Here is a 25,443-nt window from a genome sequence, read left to right on the forward strand (position 1 = left end):
CAGGTCTCCATCCCCAAATGATCTTGTCTATGAGACTGGCATGGGGTTTGCCAACTTCTCTGTTTGCCCAAATACCTTGAGCAAATATAGGCAGGAACCCATCATCAATGGTTTGAAAGTGGAAGCTTTTAGAGACACAGGGGCTAGCATCACCATGGTGGCTGACTGTATAGTCCCCTCTAAGCAACTTTTACCAGGTGCCACATACCAGGTAACAAACATTGATGGTATCCAAACAAATCATCCAATGGCAGTAGTAAGTCTCAGCTGGGGAGGTGTCATTGGCCCAAAGAGAGTGGCAGTGTCACCAAACTTGCCTGTAGACTGTCTACTGGGTAATGATTTGGAAATCTCAGCCTGGGCTGAGGTTGAACAGGAAATCCATTCTAGAATGGTAAATTCCAATGGAAAGGTTAGTGGGGCTGTACTGGCTATGGCCCCAATTCAAGATGTCCTTCCTGAAAAGGTTGGTAGGGCTGAGCAACTCTCTGCCCCATCTTTACCAGAAGCTCTTCCCAGACAGAATAGCAAAGCTGTTATGATAACAGCAGAAACCCAAACTGAGTCTCCTCCTGAAAAGGTTGGTGGGGCTGTGATGGCCACAGCCCAAACTCAAACAGATATGTGTGTTGTGAAGCCTGAAATGATGGATCACTCCACCCAAACTGAGAGCATGGAGGAGGAAGAGAAATCTCCCCCTCACCAGACAGTAGGACAGGATCAGCCTCCTCAGGGAACTGATCTTACCCCTGATGAAGGAACTGCCCCAGAGGTTGTTAGGCCTGGCCTGACAGAGCCTCTGATGGCAGTGGACCCTTCTCAGGTGGGATCCGGTCTGGAGCAGGTAACCTGCCCCTCTCTACCTTGCCTTAGTCAGCCCAGGGCTGCAGAGGACAAGAAGGACAGTGAGACCCAGAGGGCCCCCTGTCAAATAAAGCACCCCCATCAACAGATTAGGGGCACCAAAACTAGTAGGCCTAGTAAGGTGAAAACTTTAAAAACTCCTGAGGGAGCCCCCTTAAAAACAGTTAGGGACCTCCCACAGATGGATTCTGTTGGGCACAGCCAAACCTGGGACCCAAAGGGCCCAAACCTGAACTGTCCCTCCAGCAAGCCAAACAGAGGGACCCAGCCTCCAGCTTTAGGTAGCCAGAGGTTGACCCTGAGAGCTCAGTGCAACTCAGTTGAAGAAAGAAAGGCACATATGGTGGAAGATAATTGGAGGAAGTTGAGCCCAAAAATAGTGGAGCCTCACTTCAATACTCCATATCCAAACCAGCCTTTAACTTTGCATAAACACACCCAAGGTAGTGATTCCCTATGGTGGAGACCCTCTAATACCCCTAGGGTGAGGGACTGCTTAGTGGACCATGAGACAGGGGGTACCCATGCTAGTGCAGGTACTTCCTTATATGGCCACTCAGGCAATAAAGGCTTACCTGGCCAAGGATAGCCTTATCTCCTTTCGTTTGGGGGGGGGTTATGTAGGAAGGTGGCTACCTGACTATGGTTACCCCAGATTTTTTGCCTGTGTTTAGCTGGTTTTCGACTTAGTTGGCCTGGTTCCCTGCTAATCAGGGCCCCAGGCTATCTGCTCTCTCTGTAAAATGGATTCCATGTACCCTAGGTGCATAACTAGATTGGCTTGGGTCACCTTATCAGCCCCTGTACAGAGCACTATAGGTGCCCAGGGCATAGGTGCATCCAAGGCCTACCAGGGGCTGCAGCATATCTTTTGCCACCCCTGGCTGGCTATCTAAATTGACACAACTGGCTGATCCCTCAGCTGGGGCAAGTGGGTGTAATCACCCCTTGCTTAGATATAGTATACCTATATCTAAACCTATATCTGGACACATATATAGCCTGTAAGCCACTCCTATGGAAGGCCTCATCAATCCTGGAGGCAGAGTGCGTGGTTTTATGTGAGATGGTGCTCTGGCATGAGCTGAGCCTGTCTGCAGCTGTCGGGAACAACTCCCTAAGCTGATCCGGGATAACGCCATACCATATACTCTTAAGCGCCTTATAATCCTCGCGGTTATATAGCAACTTTGGTTTGGCTTTATCAAAACATGTCGTGTAAGGTGTCATACGAATTGGAATACTACCCCCTCGCCAGTTCTGGCGACGGGGGTAGCATTCCACCCTTCTAGAGGGAGAAGACATGTTACTTTACTGAAACGCGGTTGATTTAAAATGAGCCTCAGATCCACAAAATGGATGCCCCTGCCACAGACACGGGTCTGACCTCCTGCTGCTGACCGAAACCCGGCAGAGGAGGCCTGGACAAAGAGTTTCCTGTCACAGGGCGGTGTCAAACCACCCCAGACAGGAGATAGTGGATTGGAGTAGGGAGGTTTCAATGAAACCAGACACTGCCTGGGGAGCACAAGGCTGCCCCTTGCAGGATCCGGCCAAACCGGTTCTGGGGCCTCCCAGCCCCTGTCCCAGCGCGGCCAGGATCAAAGGAGAGGGGTGTAACCACCCCCTTCCTGGGTCCCACCCATAGGAGGGGACCTAGCAGGATGTCCAACCCCCTAGATTCGAATAAGAGGGGGAGCAGTCCCAACGGACCTCAGATCATCCTGAAGAAACATAAGAAACGAAATCTGGACCCTTCGACTTTCTACACGACGTGAGAAGACTGAAGAATCTCCCTTGTGGTCAAGGAGTGACCACCCTGTGCAAACAGGCACCATCCAGCCCTCGACCCTTGCTTTGTTGCAGTTCCCGCCGGAACTCGAGCGACAGAGATCGACGAGATCAAGCTTGCCTGCCTTCTACCTGCCCGATCCACAGTCCCTGCAGAGCTGAGACCCGTGGAGGCGACCGGAAGCGTGGGGCACGCCATCTTGAAAAGGCCACGAGACGCTGACCGTGCGGCCCACGAGTGACCCTCGAAGCTGTACACCGGGGTTTGAGAAGCCCCAGCCCCGAGCTCCACTTGCACCAAAGCTCACCCCTCCACACTCGCTGAGTGCTGCGTGGGGCCCTTCTGCTTGTGTGCGCTCGACGCGTTGGCCCGGTCACTTGCCAGCTGGCTTGTGGCCCCTGTGCCGACGAACTTTGAAATCCGACTTGCTTTTCTGGTTGCTCCAGATCTGCACCAGCTCCTGTGAAAAGGAGCACCCACTCTGACCCTCCTGGTTCGAGTGATAAGCAATCTCCCGGTTCCGCGTGGATTGCTTTTGCCAAGTGCTGTTTGCTACAATCTTCAAGCCGACGGTGCTGACGGCGAGAGCCTACGTGGGACAGATCGTGACCTGCTCCTGGACGTCGCAGATGCCCCAGAGCCCACGTGACAGCGGAGAGAAGCCTATCGACAACCGCCTGATTGCGCCCGACATTGCCTGGTTCCGTCCTGGTTCCACCCTGGTCACTGCTGAGTGACCCAGACTCTGTCCCCTCTGCTTTCAGGTACTTTTCTACATCGATCCACCCTTGGATCGCACCGGACACTTCTGCTTCACAGCGCCTGCAGCTGCAACAGCTCCAAGCACCAAGAACCTGCGTGACAGAACCCGACGCCACTTCGACCCTGTGCACCCACGGCCTGTGGGTGAGGTAACTTTGCAACACCGGTGTCTTTACACTGGTACACACCTCTAGGGTCTGTGTCTAAAGTTTTGTGTTCCTAGGTTCAGCGGAAGTATCTTTTAATTCACTTTAACTGACTTTTACGCACCATTGACAGTGCATTGGTGCGCGCCGCACTTTCCGTGCTGCACCCGTCTCCTGTGGGCTACTCCCGACTTCTTCATTGCTTGTCCTGACTGCTCCCAGCGAATCTCTAGGCCCTAGGCCTAACCATTGTTCGATAAGTGTTACTTATACCACTTTTTTAATATATGGTCTGAGTGGCCACCCGCCCTCATCCATAAACGTGCAACTTTATATGTGTAACAGTGCTTTTGATTTAACGCTTGTGCCCCTTTCCTCATAAAGAGTACTGGGGAGTAATTTAGAAATAAATACATATATTTTTATAATATATACTTGTGTGGTGTCCTTTCATTTGATTACAGGATTGTATGTGGTAAAACAGCTCGCTTAACACGACCTCTTAAGTTAAGCCTTTAAGGCTGCTTAGTCCATGCTACCATTAGGATAACTTGTCTACAAGGTTGACTTACAACCTGACATCTTTGGGGTTTGTTTGGACTGATAACCAGTGATTCCAGAATTGGAAACACTACCTATCAGGCCAACTTCTCACACTCCTTTTGCCCTTACATAGGCAATTACTCAGTCTATGTCAGAATCTAGTTCTATGCTCATCAGGTCAGTGACATGTTGTTGTATCATCATCCTTTCTCGTGCCTTTTCTCCAAACGCAGGTGGTTTTCTGAGACAAGTTGCAGCACAAAGACTACACAGAGCAGGACCACACTGGATAATCAGGCAGCATGAGAATAGGAATGCTAAGATGACACCAATGACCATTAGAACCTTCCATCCCCACGCTGAGATCAGAGTCCAAAACCACTCCATGAAGGACCAGTTTCCCTTATCTACGTGAATAGAGTCGGAAATCTTGTGTAGCTTAGAGATCGCCTCATAGACTGTTGGAGCATTATTAGGAATAAAGACACAGCAGCTCGATTGGATCATTCTGCATACCCCACCTCGATCTGCAAGTATAACGTCTAGAACCATACGATTCTGCAACGTCATGAGTCTATCCGCCTGAAGCTCAGCTGTCAGATTGCTAAGGGCACCAGCAGTTTCGGTAATAGTAGATTCAACTACCCGTGTTAGCTGACGTATATTTCTACTATTGGCCATAGGCCCCCAGAACGGAAGGAAGCCTTTGAAGAAGTCTCCAGCTTCCTGACCAGCGGTATCTTCCTTGCTGAAGACACCTCTCGCTACTCTGGTTTTGTGGTAATCAGATGAAGCAGTGTATGTCGGAGGCAACAATCGAGCAATATAACATGATCCTGAAAAGTCGGCAGGCAACCATGTATAAGCTCTGTCTCGACAAATGAAGTAGGTACCCCTAGCAGTGAGGAAGGCAGGGGAAGAGTTAGCCGGAAACACATAAGTCTCTACGCACTCACTCCTCCCTAGCTGAGCTCTCGGATTTCTCCCATTACCTTGCAAACAGACCTGACCTCGGTGAGGTACGACCCAGATTGGAGTTGAGCTTTTACGCTTGCTTTCTCCTAGACTAAGGCGATATTCTGAAGTATTCCAACTTAAATATACTCGCAATTCGTCTCTAGGGTATGATGGAGTATTATTGACGTCCTTGACCATGTCAATAATTCCCTGGACTAAGGCTTTGTTGGCAGAGTTATATTTAGTGGAACGTGGTGGACGTGGAGGATAGGTTTCAAGGGCATAAGCAAAGATGGTTTGAAGGGCCTGAAATGATCCATTGTAGCTGTAAGGCAAAACCAGATAGGGAATACCTTTATCCATAGTGTGGGGTATCAAGCCACACACCCAGCAGTCTGTAGTGTTAACTACCAGTTGGTGTTGGTGCAAGAGCTGTACAAAAGTGTTGTTAATGAATTCTGAGCGTCGAGCTTGCTCATGTTTCGGAAACGAGTGAAAGGAGTGTATAGAAGAAACAGTAGAAATGGCAGGATCAAGGGGAGGTACTGTAGTAACTGGCACAACAATCAAATTTATACTAAAGACGATTCCACCCACCAATGTTGCTAAAATAATCAAGAATGTAATGGCACATTGCATCAAAAAGCATTTGCTATGAAGAATTCTATGAAGTCTGTTTCTGGGAACATAAATCACATTTTTTCGTTGCAGCGCAGGAAGCTCCATCTTCTACAATCCGCTCGCGACCACTGATGATGTGTACGTAGATGAAAATGCCTCTATCAGCCCTGGGAGTTCCCAGAACTAACAGAAAGATCGACCTTGTGTCAGACCCCCGCAGATTCAACTAGGCACACAGCCACGACCCTACGGCTACCCAGACGGCAAGGCAATTTTAAAAACAACAAAACAATAACAAACTTCCTGGCTGAGGGCAAAAGTTCAATATATCAAAATCACAATATGCAGTTGCCTGCTTTATTTGTCCATTTTACGGTTTCGTAAATTATATCTTTGCTTCGCAGGTACTGTTTGATCGGCAAATAGTGTATCACTAGCAGCTGTTGCAGTGTTCAAGTTCGCAGATGGCAAAGTTTCTTCTGATGCTGGAGACAAATGTTCAGTGTTCAAAGGAGTCTTTTCAGGAGGAGAGTCAGATTTCGGAGTGTCAGTAATCAATTCGGCATCGCTGAAAGGGATGAACTTCGGTGTGCTTTCAGATTCGGAGGCACCAATTCCCTTCTTCACCCAGTCGTCGTAAGGAAGCGGCAAAGGGACACGCTTAACATGGGACGCGTGCACCCAGTGCTTGCGGCCAGCTACACGAACTGCTGTCCTCGTTGCAAGCAGGACTTGGAAGGGGCCGACGAATCTCGGCTGAAGGTTCTTCGTCCTCGCGAAGTTCCTGATGACTACTTGGTCTCCTGGTTTCAGCTGATGCCCTGGACTCTCCGGAGGCTTTGGTAAAGCATCGAAAACCTGTTGATGAATAAGACTCAATTTAGCAGTCAAGTCGTAAAGGTAGTCTGTCAACATAGGATATTCCAAAGAGCAAAATTCCTTAGGCCTTGGCACACCCCAGATATTTGCCGGGCGGCCAAAGACTATCTCATAAGGGCTAAGCCCTACTCTAGAATGTACAGTTGCTCTCGTTGATAACAAGGCCAAAGGAAGTGCGTCTGGCCAGGCTAAACCTGTGGATGCTTGTATTTTAGCTATTTTCAGCTTGAGGGTGCCATTGTAACCCTCCACTAAACCAGCAGACTGGGGATGGTTCGCACTGTGGAATTTCTGTTTCAGCCCTAGGCCGGCACACACACTCTGCATAACTTTCCCTATAAACTCACTTCCGTTATCTGACCATACAATCCGTGGCATTCCGTATCTAGGGAAATATTCTTTGAGAAGAATTTTGGCAGTTGATAGGGCAGTGTTGTCCTTTAGTGGGTATGCTTCTATCCACCTGGAAAAAGCACAAACCACCACCAGGACATATTTTAAATTATTACAGCGGTCCATGTGAATAAAGTCTAACTGAATCACTTCAAAAGGGCAGGAAGGAGGAGCGAAATGACCAGCTGGAGTTGGAGTTCCCTTGCCAGGATTATGCATCAAGCACACCATGCAATTTTTCACCACTCTCTCTGCACATTTACTGATTCCCTCATTTTTCCAGACCGGAGCCAACATCTTACAGATTCCTTTAGAACTTATATGCGCTACTCCATGCGCCATCGTCACTACTGCAAGCACATACGCATCAGGCAACATCCAACGCTGCTGTTCTGTCAAATCAATCCAACATCCATTCGAGTCCAACTTGCCCGTACTTTCTCTCCATACACGTTTCTCTTCCTCAGTTGCTTCTTTCTGAATCTCTTTCACACTTTCCATAGTATCCTCGCACATTCCAGACTCAGCAATCCATCTTGCAGACGTAGCAACATACATTCTGCTCATCGTGTCTCTAGCTGTCTGTTTAGCAATTTCATCAGCAAAAGCATTCCCACGACCAACATCATCCGTGATTGCTTTATGAGCACTGCACTTTACAATCGCAACTTCAGTCGGCAAGGTTAGAGATTCCAACAAGTCGTTAACTTGCTGACCATGTTGGATCTTGGTCCCATGGGACGTAATGAAACCTCTTTCTCTCCACAACCGGCCAAAACTATGGGCCACGCCAAATGCGTACTGACTGTCTGTAAACACATTCACTCTCTTTCCCTCAGCTAAAACACACGCTCTCGTTAGAGCTATTAATTCTGCAGCTTGGGCAGAATTCTGACTCACTCTTGCAGTCTCCACAATCGTCTTCAAGGTAGTTACTGCGTAAGCAGCAGTCACATCACCATTCTCCAATTTAAAACATGACCCGTCCACATACAGCGTACCATTCGGATCGGATAACGGAGTATCCTTCAAGTCGATACGTCCTTTTGTCTCTTCCTCCGTTTTAAAACAGCAATCATGTGGCTCGGAATCACTCAACTCTTGATCAGTCGGCAACAGTGTTGCTGGATTCAATACATTACATCTTTTGATCTGAATATGACTCGCTAGTAATGTCAGCTCGTAACCAGATAGTCTCGCACTGGTAAGGTGTTGTGTCTTCGTTCGGTTCATGAGTGTATCCACTGCATGAGGAACCATGACCACTAGCATGTTGTTCATCACCAAACCAGCAGATTGTCGAATGGAAGCAGCAGCTGCCGCTGTAGCTCTCAAACAGCTAGGCAACGCTCTGGCTACCGGATCTAATGTTGATGAGAAATACGCACAAGGGCGTTGTTTATCACCAAACTTCTGTGTCAGAACACTCAACGCGCAACCGTCTCTCTCGTGAACGTAGAGCGTGAATGGCTTACTGTAATCAGGTGTACCCAATACAGGAGCTGAACACAATGCTTTTCGTAATTCAGTAAAACTCTCTTGACATTCATCAGACCATGGCACCGAACTCGGAACATTTTTCCCAGTCAAGGCTACCAATGGTTTCGCTAAAAGAGAAAAATTTGGGATCCACTGCCTACAGTAAGAGGTAATACCTAGAAAGGCACGTACTTCTCTCTGTGTGCGTGGAACACTCATCTGTGTAATTGCTTTTATTCTTTCTGGGGTCAACTTCCTTCCCTCCTTTGACAAGAGATGACCTAGGTAGGTCACTTCTTGGCAACAATATTGCATTTTGGAAGGAGACACCTTGTGATTTAGTTTAGACAAATGATGCAATAAGGAAATTGTAGCTGCTTTGCAAGTTTCCTTGTCATCGGCAGCCACTAGAAGATCGTCTACGTACTGTACTAGGGCAGAACCTGGAGGAAGGACAAAAGAATCTAACTGGCTTTTTAATGCTTGACTATAAATAGATGGACTTTCACAATAGCCTTGTGGAGCTCGTTTAAATCTGAAACTTCGACCTCCTAAACAGAAGCCGAAAATATCTCTACTTTCTTCGGCTATCGGAATGCTGAAAAAGGCATTCTTTAAGTCGATAACTGAGAACCATGTGGCTGTAGCAGGAATCAATGTTAGCAAGGCAGTAATGTCCGGAACCACAGGAAACTGCGGAACCACAATGTTATTAACTTCTCTAAGGTCTATGACAAACCTGTACACTGGAGGTTTTGTAGGATCAGTTCTTTTCAAAATCGGTAGTACAGGGCTGTTACAGACATTTCCTCTAGTTTCTTCAATCACATCTTTCTTAATCAAATCTTGCACAATCAATAAAAGTGCACGTTCTCCTTCACTAGATATTTTATATTGGGGAATTCTTGGAAATTTTACATTTGCTTTCAAGGTTACCACATACGGTGGAATTTCTAAGAGACCTACATCATTAGGACCAGTCGCCCAAAGAGAATCAGAGAGTGAGCGTAGCTCTGGCGGGAGTGCATCCATTGACAAGTACATCGGAGAGGTGATATTTTTACCCAATGTGAGTTGTACTCCTTCTGGAGAACAGTACAATGTCGCATATAGTCGTTTTAACAAATCTAAACCAAGCAGATTTTCATTACAACCTGTCGTTAAAATCAGGGGTGCTTTTAATTGGCACGGTCCAACAGAAATAGACAAAGGACCAGATATCGGGTTGTAAACAGGGGCGCCTGAAAAACCTACGGAAACATTTGTTGAGCCGGACAAAGGTGCGCCAGGGAGTTTCGCATGAATGATAGAACTTTTTGCGGCACCAGTATCCAACAGAAACGGTTCGACTACACCTGATGTTGCTACTGCGACATAAGGCCCACTCTGATCCACTGGAACTGATACTACTCCCTCTCTTTGTCCATGGCTGTCCTAGTACCCATTTTGCTGAAAACCCTCATCTATTTCACAATAGTCCTCAACAAGATATTGTTGAGATCTATTTTGCTGAGTAGATTGTCCATTTCGTTGATCAAAGTGATTGGAGGGACGATCATTCGTTTGTGGAGGCATAGCACCTCGTCCTCGACCTCTAGAATTCTGCACAAAACCACCACGACCTCTCTGAGCTGCTGCTGCATTATTTTGCGCTAAGATCGGACATTCATTTTTATAGTGACCCTCTTTCTTACAATACGCGCACTGATTCCATTGATATTGAGGCCTTGATGTACTATAATCTGTCCTTTGGTACGAACCTTGCTGCGTATTAGATTGATTCGTGCGAGGCGGATACGCCTGTTGCAAGAGAACTTTAGTTTTTAAATCTTTCGTTTTCTTCTCTGATTTCTCCTTTTCTTCTTTATCCCTATTTTCGTAGTACTGTGCAGTCGCAAGTATTTGCGCAGTTGTGGATACAGCCCACGCACTTTCTGAGTCTTTTAGTTTATTGCATAATTCAGGTAACAAATGATGCACAAATTTATCGACAAACAGTCTTTGTCCTCCTTCTGTGCTCATGTCCTGACCACTATGATCTACAAAAGTTTCTTCAAACCTCGTGAAGAAGTCGGAGACACTTTCGTCTTTCTTCTGCCTGCATGCTGACAACTTGTCCCAATTAACACGTAATGCTGGCATTAGAGTCTTCATTAGATCAATTATTCTACCTGGAAGATTAGCAATTAGGGGTTCGGGTTTTGCACCACCTATTTGCTGACCATCTGCTGCAGTGATAGCTGCCCAATCACCACCTAAGGCAGCTTGATGATCCTCTCTACGAATTTTAGCCCAAATTGGTTGTGGAACTACATTGCCAAATAACATATCAATGTCCGCTAAGTTCATTATACAGGCCTCAACTGTCTGTGTTAATTCCTTGTAATATCCAGCAGGATTCTTACGTGGATCTGGCAAGGCCTGTTTCACCGCTAGCACTTCAGCTCGCTTCCATGGAATGTGTATCCACACTCTTTGGAACTGTGCTGGAACAGCTGCAATACCAGCATTATTATCAGCTGCCACTGCTTCGCGCCAAATTGGAGGAACCTCCCTCATAGGATATTGGCGACTTAGCTTCGTTTTTCCTCTTTCTAAATCTCTCGGCGAACGAAGAGATGGATCATTCCTAAAACTTAAAATAAGTTCCATCGCTTCTTTTATATTATCACCCACTATCATTCCTGCAGCAAACTCTTTCTGAACTTTAATTAAATCTTCCAAATCTGATTCAACATCATCTTCTTCTATTTCTTCACGTAACAACGAGCACATCTCATCAAAGACATACCGTTGCGTTGGTTCCTTCCACTGCATAAATGTATCTAGCACATCTCTCGTACTATATCTTCTACTCTTCGAAATCCATCTGAGAGCCGTGGAATCTAAAATTCCCCGTTCCTCAGTACTTGGAAGCTGATTACGTCTCTGAACAGAGTCAGGAGTAGGAGTCTTAATTAAAGTTTTATATAAAGGAGACAGCATATTAGTAACAGAATCAGTGATTCTTCGACGAACAGAAAGTGGAGTTAACACACTCGCAGACGTAGAGAACGCAGTAGAGGTAGGAATAGATAATGGAACAGTAGGAGTATCGAGAAAAATAGTTTGTGGAACAGTAGGTGCAAGTGACACAGATAAAGGAAGTTGATTCGGAGGGACAGGAGCAAGAACACCAGGTTGTCCAGCAACCGGCAATTGAACATTCGGGACAAGTGGAGCCGTAGCACCTTGTGCATACGGTGGAGGTGACCGTAACAGATAAGACAACAGAGGATCGTTTTCGGAATCCTCCAGTATCTTAGCCATTTTCGATGGCAAGGCAGGATAGCACTTGTCAATCGCTAAATTATGCTCTCTAATGGCCACATCTATGGCTTTCTCACACTCGTTAGCCTGCAACTGCTTAGCCGCTTGCTCTAGAGTCAACTCTTCTTGTTCTTTCTGTTCTTTCTTCAACCTTTTCATTTCTCTCTGTTTGTATTCTTTTCGCCAGTAACGGAAAGAATCAAACATTGCCGGCCGGGCTTTCTTCCTAAACAATTTCGCTTCTAAGTTGTCGAGAATCTCGGGTTCAAAACTACCATGCAGTGGCCAACTAAGGACACCATCCTTCGCAGTGTAACGGACCCATACCTCATTATAAGATATAGGACCCACACCAAATTTACAATATAAATCATATAGGGGAGTCCCAATCGGAGGAACCAGACAGGAGTCCTCCAATCGTGAGTCACGGTTGCAACCAAAGCAAGACAACATTTTCCGACTTACCATTTTCAGTCCGGAACACAAAACAAACAAAACACAAAACAGATATGTGCACTTAAACCAAGAATTTAGGCCTACCAAAACGAACTGTTGTATCGATACCCAAACTAAACCAAATAGATTATCGTAACCAGAACAACCGGTGATAATCCTACTAAGAACCAAACCAAACCAAACCAAACAAGGATTTTAACAATCCTCACAAAGTAACCAGCTAGCTATCACTAAATACTTAACTGAGTCACTGAAGACGTCACCAAGGAGAAACCCGTCACGTTTCGCCGTACTAAGGACTGCACCTCGGGTCCAAGACAGGGCGACGGTCAAGGCAACGGCCCACTGCAGCCGTCTTGAACGGGAACCCTCGTGGAAGAGAACTTCGGGCCACTTTTGCGATATGCCGGGATCGATGAAGTGGGGCGCCTCCCTCGGGAATCTTCACACGAAGCTTCTCGAACTCTTCAGGCTTTTGGACCGGTACCGAATGACGTCGCCCCACGTTGGGCGCCAATTGGAGTTCTGGACTTTTTGGTTCCGTCCAGAGGTGTCAGGGAACAACACCCAAAGACCCCGGAGTTCCACCTGCCTTGGTGCACAAATGAACAGAAACACGGGCTTCTCGATGGTGGCGTCAAAGACCAAAGGTTTATTACTGCAGGGACACAGAAGTCACAGATACTACACACGGGCAGAATCTAGGAGCCTGTTCGATTTGTACAAAGAGGGTTGCTCCTTATATACTAAATTTTGGCCTTTAGGCGAATTCTTCACATGTTAGTACATTCCCAAACCTTTGTGTCATGAACAATAAATATTTGGTGTACACAGGAATCGTCGACAATATCTGATGTCAAAACATTACGAACGAGGGGTTCCCACTTTTCCATCATAATCTCATGTCAACTTTTCATTCAAGACCCGGACCGCCTCATCGTAAATTTCGTTACCTCCCCCTAATAAAGGCCCAGAAGGAAAGGAGCAGAGCCAGGTGCAGAAGATAGAAAAGCAGGATAAGGGATGTTTGTGGGTTGTAAATGGGCAAGGCTACCGGCTTCGGCCGCCTAATCGTGATCAGGACAATGGACACGAAGACCAGTTTAGCAGGACTGGCCTCGGGCAGAGGAGGCAGCCTTTGTCGAGTCATGCAGCTACAGCGTGATCTGGTTTAAGGTGCACGTGTCATGAAAGAGGTGAATCTCCGGCTAAGGCTACGTGTCCTTAATCGAAATGAAGTGATCAGAGGTTATTGCGTATGTGAGGGCAAGAAACACAAAATGGCGGCCATGATCTAAGATGGATGCCGTGGGTAGATCAGAAATGTGTTTATAAAAGGAGTGCTCTTGCTCGTAGCGTAGCGAAAACACCAGGATATGCTAAATGGATCATTTGCGGTTCACTGATACCAATATTGTGTATTTCCGACAAACTTGAAAACACAGGTTCAAATCGTCACGGAACCGTCACGGAACCTCACAGAGCGTCAATGGCTTCCTCCAGAAGGAGAAGTTCAAGATGCTGACTTTAGCTCAGGTCCTGGTTGCTCTGGAACCTGGAGACTGGATGGTAGCGTTGGACTTGCAGGACGCATATTTCCATATCTCAGTCCTGCCGGCCCACCGGCGTTACCTACGGTTCACGGTAGGCCACAAGCACTTTCAATTTACCGTGCTCCCCTTTGGCCTTACCAGCGCCCCTCGGGTGTTCACGAAAGTGATGGCGGTGGTCACAGCTCATTTGCGCAGATCAGGGGTGTCAGTTTTCCCCTATCTCGATGATTGGTTGTTGAAGGCGGGCTCGCCCCAGACAGTCGTCAGCCACCTCCAGACTACGGCCGACCTCCTGCACCTGCTGGGGTTCTCCATCAATGTGCCAAAGTCACACCTGTTCCCCTTTCAGAAGCTCCTCCTAATCGGAGCGGGTCTGGACTCGGCGCAGTTACGGGTTTATCCTTCCGAATGGCGGGTTTGGGATATTCAGGCTCTGATTCCGATCTTTCAGCCTTTATCCCGAGTCTTGGTCAGGTTGACGCTGCGGCTCCTGGGGCTGATGGCCTCCTGCATCCTACTGGTGCATCACGCCAGGTGGCGAATGCGGGCTCTGCAGTGGGACCGGAAGTTTCAGTGGGCACAGCATCAGGGCAACCTGTCCGACCACATCCTGATCTTGGAGGGCACTGCGAGACAGTTGCAGTGGTGGCTCATGGACCGCGATTGGGTCAGCAGCAGATCCCTCTCCTTACCCCAACCGGAGCATGTAGTTGTGACGGATGCATCCCTCCTGGGATGGGGGGGCCACATGGGAGAGATGGAGATCAGAGGCCTCTGGTCTCTGGCATAGTCCCGGTTCCACATCAACCTTCTGGAGCACCGGGCAATCCGGCTTGCACTGAAAGCTTTCCTCCCCTCTGTCCGGGGCAGTGTAGTGCAAGTGTTCACAGACAACACCACCGCCATGTGGTACTGCAACAAACAGGGCGTGATGGGGTCGTGTACCCTTTGTCAGGAGGCTCTGCGCCTCTGGCAATGGCTGGAACACCAGGGCGTCACCCTGGTGGTTCAACACCTGGCAGGTTCACTGAAAGCCAGGGCGGATGAACTCAACCGTCGGTGCATGATGGATCACGAATGGCGCCTGAACTCGGACGTGGCGCAAGGCCTCTTTCAGCAGTGGGGAGAGCCTTGTTTAGATCTATTCGCCACAGAAGAGAACGCGCAATGTCATCAGTTCTGCTCATTGGAATTTCCAAGGCGGCACTCGCTCGGAGACGATTTTTGTCGCGAGTGGATCTGCGGTCTGTTGTACGCCTTTCCGCCTATACAATTTCTGCCCAGAGTGCTGAAGAAGATCAGGCACGACCGGGCCCAAGTGATCCTTGTGGCTCTGGACTGGGCACGAAGATATTGGTATCCTGAGCTACTCAGCATGTCAGTCTATCCCCCGATTCATCTGCCTCTTCGGGAGGACCTTCTGTTCCAGCGGCAGGGGACGGTCCTCCACCCGAACCTGTCCAGTCTCCACCTCCATGCGTGGAGATTGAGCGGTGACAGTTGAGGCCATTTGACTTGCCTCCTGAAGTCTGTGACGTGATTCTGGCAGCCAGGCATCCCTCCACAAAATCGGTATATGCCTGCAGGTGGAACAAATTTGTGGCATGGTGCACAGCAAAGGCTGTGGATCCACTCTCTGCCCCCTTTCAGAGGTTCTCCTCTTTCTTCTTTCTCTTGCCCAGCAGGCCTCTGCTCTGAGCACTATCAAAGGCTACCTTTCTGCCATTTCAGCCTTCTTGAGGCTTCCTGATCAGCCTTCTCTTTTCAAGTTCCCTGTTGTAAATAGATTCTTGAAAGGCATCACACACACATCTTTCCTCCTGTTCCTTTTGTGATGCCTCAGTGGGACTTGAACCTTGTTCTAACCTATTTGATGTGCGCTCCTTTCGAGCCACTTCACAATTGTCCTCTTCGTCTTCTGACTCTTAAGACTGCATTCCTGATTGCCATCACCTCTGCCAGGAGAGTGACTGACCTCCAGGCTCTATCTTCTAAGCCTCCTTTCCTCTCTGTCCATTCGGACAAGGTTGTCTTGAGGACTCGTCTTTCTTTCCTGTCCAAGGTGGTTACAGCCTTTCATATTTGGCAGTCCATCACCATGCCTACCTTCTTTCCGCCTCCGCATCCCTCGAAACAGGAAGAGAGACTCCACCGTCTGGACCCAAAACGTGCGCTCTCCTTCTATCTAGACCGCACACGCCAGTTCCGGGTGGATGACCAGCTCTTTGTTGGTTACGTGGGTGCTAAGAAGGGACGGGCGGTGCACAAACGAACCATCTCTCGATGGGTTGTATTGTGCATCAAGGCCTGTTAATCCTTGGCGAAAAAGGAACCTCCTGTTGGGCTCAGAGCCCATTCCACTCGGGCCACGGTGGCTACTACTGCCCTGGGTCGGGGAGCCCCTTGCACGTCATCTGTCAGGCAGCTACGTGGGCCTCGCTGCACACGTTGGCGAGACACTACTGCCTGGACAGCCAAGTCCGGAGAGAAGGCTTTTTCAGCCGTTCCGTTCTCCAGGACTCTCTGGTGTGATCTTGGTTTGCAGACCCACCACCGGGGTTGGTATTGCTGGGGTATCTATTCTAAGGTAAGGAATCTAACACTAAGCTGTTTCTTTCAGATTCATGAGTTACTTACCTTCGGTAACAATAAGAAACAGTAGTTAGTGTTAGTTTCCTTACCGCCCCATCCATCCTCCTCGTTCTGCAAACCGATATCTAGGGTTAAGGTATTTCCCTTTGAGGGCCCTAGTTTTATGGCACCAGTGTCGGTCTCTGGCATGGCTCTGCATTCCTGGCGTTGAAAGCTATGTACAAGAACTGACGTCAGCGCGCGAGGGCAACGTCTAAGTACTCCGACGACGTCATCCCGGCGATCACTATGCCGAGGATGGAAGCGGAGCCTCAGACGACGCCTACCGACGCGCAGGGGTACTGCTACGCAAAACTTTCCGGATCCAGTCTGACGCCTAGAGATATTCTAAGGTGAGGAATCTAACACTAACTACTGTTTCTTACAGATATATCGTTACCGAAGGTAAGTAACTCGTGCAACAAGCACAAAGTCCCTTTGCCATTGGCATCAGTTCTATGCTCTTGCCCAGTGTGTTGAGATACCAACACAGAAAAATTGAGAAGGAGACTGTCCTTGTACACCACTATTTTTGGAATACTGCTGCTTGCAGCACACTTGCGGCTGTTAGCTAAGTCCAACATCACCACTACAGTTCTTCCGGCAGCAGAGCACCCACCCTTCATTCTCAAGGGTAATCTATAGGCTTGTGTATGGACCACTGGCCAGTCCCTTCACCAGATTTTATCAAGGTCTTCAGCATCTTGTCTATTGCACCAGTAATCGATTCTGTCACATGTGACAGCAAGTCCTGTGCTCTGACTTGGAAGCTCCTCCTCAGATTGTTCAGCATAAGGCTCCCAATTGCAAAGGTTTTTAACTCTACAACATCTTCTAAAGTAGCTTTGTCTCCTACTACTGACCCTTCTATTGTTGAAGCGGTGACAGGCCCAGGTACTGATTTGTGTCAAATCTGCAGCACTCTATTTGCCCGGCCCCTCAATTTCCCCTTCACTGATTGCTCTGCTGCCTCAATTCTACCAGTTTTATGATCTAAATCCACATTGAATGCATGTGTAAATCACATCTGAGGCTCAGCTCAGTAGTGCCCATGGATTCTTTTCCCTCTCCTCTACTCCTTCCCATATGCAGTGGCACACAGGGCCCTTCTCTTGTCCGCCACGATGGTTGGAGGCACTCCAGCATGCCCCAGAGATGATGTTGCCCACATGGGATACAGATAGTCAGCCACAGAAGGCAAGTGGAAGGAAAAGATCGCAATTTCCATTTTAGTAGAACCCCGCTATTGGACACTTTGACTTGGCTGGGATGAGCAAACAGTAGCGGTAGAGAGATATGTAGAGCAGACTTACCTTATTTGTTCACCATCCATTCCAGTGTATTTTTGCCATCGTATTGGGATTGGGAATAGATGGCTTTGTGACCCCATGGCTCCAGTCACTCCTGTTTCCCAGTCATTCAGATAGCCCTCAACAAGATATGGAGGAACGGACAAGAGGGATTCTGGTGGTCGCCATGAAGCCGTGGATCCTCCTTGAGATGATGTTCGCAGCAGCTCCAGAATAGATGTTTGCCCAGGCCCTGCTGCCTCTTTTATAGCCTATGCTCCTGCAATATGTTAATGCACATAACATTGAAGGCCTGGTCACTGAGAGCTTGGGAGCAAATTACTAGTGAGGCCGCTTTTGCCCTGCCGCATATCAGGTGCCCTTCGACCCTGCATATACAACTACACAAGTAAGCGTACGTGTGGTGAGGAAACAAATCTGGCTTTGCTTTTATGGCATTACCCATGATCTCTGAGTTAGCCTAGCAGGAACCCAATTTTAAGTGGGTGATCACCACGCCAGAGTTCAGTGGACCTCCTCTTCTCAGTTGTGGATATACCTAAAGTCGTTTATAGCGCAATGGATTCTGTGTTGCAATAAATGTTGCTATAGATTCAGAAACACCATTTGACATTAGTGCTAAAGTGGGGTGTATATCTTCAGTATAAACAGCAGATACTTTCCTTCTCTAAACTTTGCAAAGGATCCCATGTTGGTGAAATAAAACAGTTATTTACCTGTGTATGTCATCAGCATCTCGTGTTGCCTGCAGTCCTCCTCTATGTGAATTAGAAGATTCATACACATGTAGATTCTGTAAAACACTTAAATTGGCCACAGAATCTCTATATGGTGATGAAGTCTCGCAGATGACAGTAGTCTTTTTTTATCCAGTTGCCTTAAAATGCTATCTTATGATCTCCTCTGATGCCATGGTGTGTGCTAAGAGCAACCATGGTGTGGAATTATTCTTAGTGGGTGCTAATTATTCCCTGCAAAACGGTGAGTGATTATCTTTTCTTATATATCTTGCACAGTGACCTAAATTGCCTGCAGGGGCTCCCATTTTGCCAGATAAAGTAAGTGGAAGAGAGGGAGATAAGGTGTCTTTCCTTGGATTACAAAATTTGCTCAAGAGACCACATTACCCCTGAGTTTGGCTAACCTGCATCCGGACAGTATTTTATATGCAGCCTAGAAAAAGCTAAAGCCTACTGTGTCTATTTGTTTTTGTTGGCTAAGCTGTTTTCTATTTTGCTAAGCAATAACAAACCAAAAACCCATACCCGCCCCTATGGTAACTGGTTGAAATGAACTTAGGAAAATGTCCAGTGCTTCAAAATAAGTTTCTGTTAGGTGGATGGTGTGAAACCAACTCCTGATTTGAATATTTTTCTCATAGATGTTTGATTCGTCTGGTGCTTTCCAAAGTTGGGTCAGAACCTGAAGAAAAGAGGTAAGATATAATATATTGACAGTATATTTCATGCTGTTTTCGAGGTAGGCAAGTGAGTTTGAGGGTCCTCTATAAATATTTATATGACATCAGGTAAGGCACCCTCTGGGAAACTCTTTGGAAAGCAGTTTAGAAGTTATTAAAAGTTCGACTAACCCTTCAAACAGTGTTGAATTATTTAACCATGCTTGCACCTCTCACATGGTATTCTTGCGACTACGAGGTGTGCTAGTTAGTGGTAGTAGAGCATGCTAAGTAAAGGGTGTCTCCTGAAGACCGTCCAGGGTTTTTGGACCCTCTACTAGGGCATGAAGGCAGGGGTTTAAGACTATGTTCCTATGGAGATAGCCTTGTTCTAGTACACAGACAGAGTTGTAATGAGCAAATACTTAGGATATGCCAGCAGGATTAAAAGAGGGAAATATGTGCTGCTCTTAAAATGACTAAAGTATCTGTTTGGTTGTACCTATGTTGGGTGGTGTCCAGACGTATGTCAAATATATCTGATAGAGACATCTAGCCGCAGATTCCTTAACTTAGATATAAGAGCATGCCCAAGACAAATACAGAATACAGAAACCCGCACACTAGGTACCAACGGAGCCGATGTGAACCATAGCAGAACAGACTATACGGCAAACACAGTAAATCGCTTACATATACAGGCAGAATATGCATATATAACCATATACAGACACTGTATAAATCACCAAGAGCATTCGTAAAACAAGGAAATCGCTAAGGATAACATCGGCTCTCTCTCTCTCTCTCTCGCTCTCTCTCCCTCCACTCTCTCTCTCTCTTTCCCTCTCTCTCTCTCTTCCCCTCTCCCTCTCTCTTTCTTCCTTATGAGAGCTAACCTTATGTGTGTTCCGGTTCTGTCGGTATCCTTTAACCACTGTCCCTCTGGGTATAGTTGGTCAGTATGACTACCAGGTGATGGTTTGGCAGTAGGTCATAGAACGTGGGGGTTCTGTCGATGCTACAGGGTAAAAAGCCATGTCTTCAGTTCCTTCCTGAAAACCAGTAGATTGCTGATTTTCCTAAGGGAGACGGGCAAGGAGTTCCAGCATCAATTTGCCAAGTATCGAAAAGAGCGGCCTCCAATTCTAGCCCGTTTGATGGGAGGAACAGAAGCCATGGCCAAAGAAGCCGATCTCAGAGTTCTGGAGGGCCGATAAAAGGCAAGACGCCTTCTGATGTATCTAGCCCCTGCAAGATGAAGTGCCTTAAAGGCGAGAGTCAGCGCCTTAAAAGTAATCCGTCTCGCGACAGGGAGCCAGTGAAGCCTTTTAAGCAGTTCCGATGCACTCGCTCTTCGATGAAGGCCGAAAATGGCCCTTGCAGCGGAGTTCTGCACTAGCTGAAGGCGCACAAGAAGAAATTTTGGCAATCCCACATAGAGCACATTCGCATAATCTAGGCGGGAGCCTATCAAAGCCTGTACTGTGGTCTTTCTGTGCTCCTGGGACAAGATCGGAAGGAATTTCCTTAGTTTTTTTAAAATGCCAAACCATTTCCCTGTGAGCTCGCGAATCTGAGGCCCAAAGGAAAGGCCATCATCAATCTGGAAGCCAAGATTCTTCGCCTTGGAAGAGGCATCTGCCGGAGGGTACATGTCAGGAGGCCACCAGGCCTTCCATATCGGATCAGGAGAGCAGCCAAAGAAAAGCAATTCCGATTTATCGGAATTACATTTCAGACTGTGCTGTTTAAACCAGTCAAAGACCGCTCCAAGACATTCCCTGATCCGCATACCATCAAAGTCAGAGCCCTTAGTGCAGGTGAAAAGGAGCTGGGTGTCATCAGCGTAGGATACGATCTGGGCACCGAACGACTCCGCCACTGCCGCCACAGGGGCCATGTAGATATTAAAAAGGGTGGGGCTCAAGATAGAGCCCCGAGGCACCCCCACCTCCAATGGCGGCATGTCGGCGGAGAAAGGTGGCGCCTGTGAGAAGTTGGCCTGATATGCAGTGCTCACTATTCTAGTGATCACTATGTATCAGTCCAAACAACCCTTATTGATGATTGGTTGTAAGTAAACCGATAGACCAGCTATCCTAGTAGCATGGACAAGAGCAGTCTTTAGGCTAGACTCTAGAGGGCGTGTTAAGCCAGCTGTTATACCATCACATATACCCCTTGAACACCAAGTGAAAGGACACCACACAAGTGTTATGAAAATAAACAGTGTATTTATTTAGATCACAACAGCCCTGTACTCTTTATGAGGACAGGGTACTAAGCACACAACAAAACTCTTACGAAAATACTTTAAGTTGCACAATTTACACAAATGCCCGAGGGGCACGAAAAACCATATACTATGAAAGTGGAATGCAAAATTACTAGCAGGTAAGTACTGGACTAATAGGCTTTAGAATCGCTAGGACTACATTACTGAACCTTCAGATTACTAGTAGGAGGCCTAGGGGACTCGGGTGCAGAGTGTGCACTCTCACGCGGGATGCGGGACAAAGTCTATGGAGGCTAGTAAAAGCAAAGTTAGTGTTCTCGGGCGAACCCGATAAGGTAGGTTGAAAACGACAGTGGATCTGGACCCTTAGATAGTGAGGCTATGCTGGGGCACCGAAATGCTGAAGTTACCTAGCCCAGGGGCTGGGGCTGCATAGGTCTGAAAAGAAGTCGGGAATCCTCGTTGACGAACCAGGAGCCTGAAGAAAGAGTTGCTGGCAGGCGACCAGTGAAGATTGTTCGAAGTGATCCAAGCCTGGATCGAAGATGGATGACACCTGAAAGCAGAGGGGACCAAGTTCTTAATCACTAGCCAGTGATTGTGTGGGCACCAGGATGGCACCGGGCGAAGTCACCTCGACCAGGTGAGTGGGCGACGCTGGGCTCTGCAGTCTCACGGACCAGGAGACGTTGTTGGCGACCAGGATGGAGGTGCGAGCTGTCCCACGATGGTTGATGCTGTCGACGTCTCTGGACCCAGGATTGGGGCAACAAGTCTTGGCAAATTCAAGCCCACGCGGTGGACTTAAAATGGCGTCTGGAGTGGACCAGGAGGGTCCGGGGTGCTCCTCTTTCGGAAGGGAGCAAGGGCCAATCTGGAGCAACCAGACCAGCAGTGTTGTCGTCGTCAGTCGTCGTCGGGAAGGCCACAAGCCAACGGGCTAGTAGCCAGACAACGCGGTGAGCAGCAAAAAGCAGAAGGGCCCCACGCAGATCTCGTGGATGCTGGGGGGCTGGACTTCGGTGCTGGAGCTGCTCAGGGTCGGGGCTTCTCGGACCCCAAAGCACTCACCAGAGGATCCCTCGGCGGTCGTGCTGGATAGAAGTCATGCAGTTCTGATGATGGCCGGTCCCTCGAGGTCTCGTCGCACCTACGGTTCTCAGCTTAGCTGTAAAGGTAGGTAGAGGTCAGAGGTGCCAGGGAAGCCGGGTCTCGTCGAGCTGGTCAGTCGGATTCCGGGGGAAGGACGTGCAGCAAACCGCAGAGTTCTTAGATGGTGCCCGCGGATGCAGGGTGACTACTCCTTAGTCACAAGGGAGAAATCTTAAGAAGAAGTCGAGAGTTCCTTTCGTAGAAAGTAGTTTCTTGATTCAAAGATGATCTAATTTGGAAGGGTCCCCGCTCCTGCCTTTATCCTAAAGAAAGGGGTGGGTACGCGACTAGGTCCTGCCCTAGGGGTGGGACCAGGAAGGGGGGTGGTTACACCCCTCTCCCATGCCGGACTTTCCCCAGGCCAGGGGCTGGTGTGCCCCTGGAACTGGTTCTAGCCGGCAGATGCGTAGTGAGCACCGGGGTGCCACTTGCAGTCACCTTCCTGTAAAGCCCTGCCTACCCAGGATACACAAAACCCTGTCTGGGATGGTGCTAGCACCGCCCCTGACAGGAAACCCTTTGTCCAAGCTCCCCTCGCTGGAAGGACTCCCAGCTGCAGGGGGTCAGACTCGTGTCTGTGGTGGCAGCATCCATTTTGTGATGCTGAGGCTTGAGTTAACTTTAACCGGGGTTCACAGTTACATACATGTCGTGTCCCTCTAGAAGCGTGGAATGCTAACCCCGTCACCAGAATTGGCGAGGGGTTAGTATTCCAATTCGTATGACACCTTACTCGACATGTTTTGATAAAGCTATACCAGAGATAGCATTTAACCGCGAGGATTATAATGCTCTTAAGAGTATATGGTATGCGTTATCATGGAACAGCTATTAGGACTTGGTTCCGCAAGCTGCAAACGGGCTCAGCTCATGCCAGAGCACCATCTCACACGATTCCAAGCACTCTGCCTTCAGGATTGTCAAGGCCTGCCATAGGAGTGACTGATAGGAATCTGTGTGTCCATTTTAGGGTTAGATATAGGTATACTATATCTAAAGCAAAGGGTGATTACACCACCTTGCCCCAGCTGTCGTGCAGCCAGTTGTGTCAGATTTAGATGGCCAGCCAGGGGTGGCATAATACATGCTTCAGCCCCTGGTAGGCCCTGGGTACACCTATGCCCTGAGTTACAGGGTCTGATAAGGTGGCCCAGTACCAATTGGAAATGTACCTAAGGTACATGGAATCCATTTTAGAGAGAGAGCAGTAGGCCTGGGGTCCTGATTGGCAGGGTCCCAGGCCAACTAAGTCGGAAAACCAGCAAAACACCAGGCAAAAAGTTGGGGGCAACCATAGTCAGATATCCACCTTCCCACACAACCCCCCCCCAAACGAAAGGAGATAAGGCTATCCTTGACCAGGTAAGCCTATATTGCCTGAGTGGCCATATGAGGTGGTGCATGCACTGGCATGGTTACGCCCTGTATCATGGTCCACTAAGCAACCCCTCACCCTCAGGGTATCTGAGGGTCTCCACCATAGGGAATCACTACCTGTGGTGTGCTTTGGCAAAGTAAAAGGCTGGTGTGGGAATGGAGTACTGAAGTGAGACTCCACTACTGTTGGGCTCAACTTCCTCCAATCACTATCCACCATATGTGCCTTTCTTTCCAGTACTGAGTTGTTATGAGCTCTCAGGGTCAACCTCTGGCTACCTAAAGCTGGAGGCTGAGTCCCTCTGTTTGGCTTACTGGAGGGACAGGTCAGGTTTGGGGTTTTTAGGCCCCAGGTTTGGCTGTGCCCAACAGTGTCCAGCTGTGGGAGGTCCCTAATTACTTTTAAGGGGGATCCCTCAGGAGTCTGTTTTATTTTCACTTGGCTAGGACTACTAGTTTCAGTGATCCTAATCTGCTGATTGGGGATTTTTGGACAGGGGGCCCTTTGGGGTCCACCACTGGCCTTCCTGACCTCTACAGCCCTGGGCTGACTGAGGCAGGGCAGAGAGGTGCAGGCTACCTGCTCCAGACTGGGTCCCACCTGGGAAGGGTCCACTGTCATCAGGGGCTCTGCCAGGCTAGGCCTGACTACCTCTGGGGCAGTTCCTTCACCAGGGGTAGAGTCAGTTCCCTGAGGAGGCTGGCTCTCACCTAGTGTCTGGGAGGGGGAAGACTTTTCTTCCTCCTCAATGCTCTCTGTTTGGGTGGAGTGATCCATTGTTTCAGGCTTCACAACCCCACTATCTGTCTGAGTAGAGGCTGAGACCATTTCAACCTTGCCAACCTTTTCAGGAGGGCACTCAGTCTGTGTTTGGGCTGTGACTGTCTGTCACAGCCCTCCTATCCTGTTCAGGAAAGTCTGTCTGAGCCTGGGCAGTGGCTACCACTGCTCTTCCAACCTTTTCAGGGAGGACTGGTGCTTGGACTGGGGCTGTAGCTATTACTGCCCCACTAACCTTTCTGGGTAGGCCTATCATCCTGGAGTGAGTTTCTTGCTCCACCTCAGCCCATGCTGAGAGTTCCAGGTCATTCCCCAGTAAGCAATCTACAGGTAGGGTGTCTGTCACTGCCACTCTCATGGGCCCTGTGACATTATCCCAACTGAGCTCGACTACTGCCATGGGATGCCTTCTTTTCACTCCATGAACGTCTGTCTCCTGATAAAGGAAACCAGGGGTCAGTTGAGCAGAGGGGACCAGATGGTCAATCACCATGGTGATGCTGGCCCCTGTGTCTCTGTATGCCTCAACTTTCTGACCATTGATAAAGGGCTCTTGTCTATACTTTCCCGAAATGTGGGAACCAGTAGTGAAGTTGGCAAACCCCATGCCAGTCTCACAGACAAGAGTGTTGTTAGGGGACCTGGCTAGGCCATAGTCCACCTGGTTTCCCAAAGTAATGCCCACCACATTCTTGGGGGCACTCCCACCACCTGGGGGATTACCACTAGTGGTAACAGGAGGTCTGGGAGTATTACCTGGGGGTATAATCTCCTTATTGTTGTTGGCCTTGGGACAACTGCTG

The 25,443-nt window shown here is 48.4% G+C and overlaps 1 protein-coding gene across 1 annotated transcript in view; it reads left to right on the top strand.

Annotated features, from left to right (window-relative positions):
* The window catches only part of TEX11 (testis expressed 11), a 1,326,855-nt gene that overhangs the window by 874,894 nt on the left and 426,518 nt on the right, over positions 1 to 25,443 (top strand). The window contains exon 20 of the mRNA XM_086918299.1: positions 19,077 to 19,130. Within this exon, the coding sequence (XP_086774425.1) occupies positions 19,077 to 19,130 (54 nt within the window). The remainder of the gene's footprint in view (positions 1 to 19,076; positions 19,131 to 25,443) is intronic.

The sequence above is a fragment of the Lissotriton vulgaris genome, chromosome 4_1, assembly GCF_964263255.1.
Source record: "Lissotriton vulgaris chromosome 4_1, aLisVul1.2, whole genome shotgun sequence".
NCBI lineage: Eukaryota > Metazoa > Chordata > Amphibia > Caudata > Salamandridae > Lissotriton > Lissotriton vulgaris.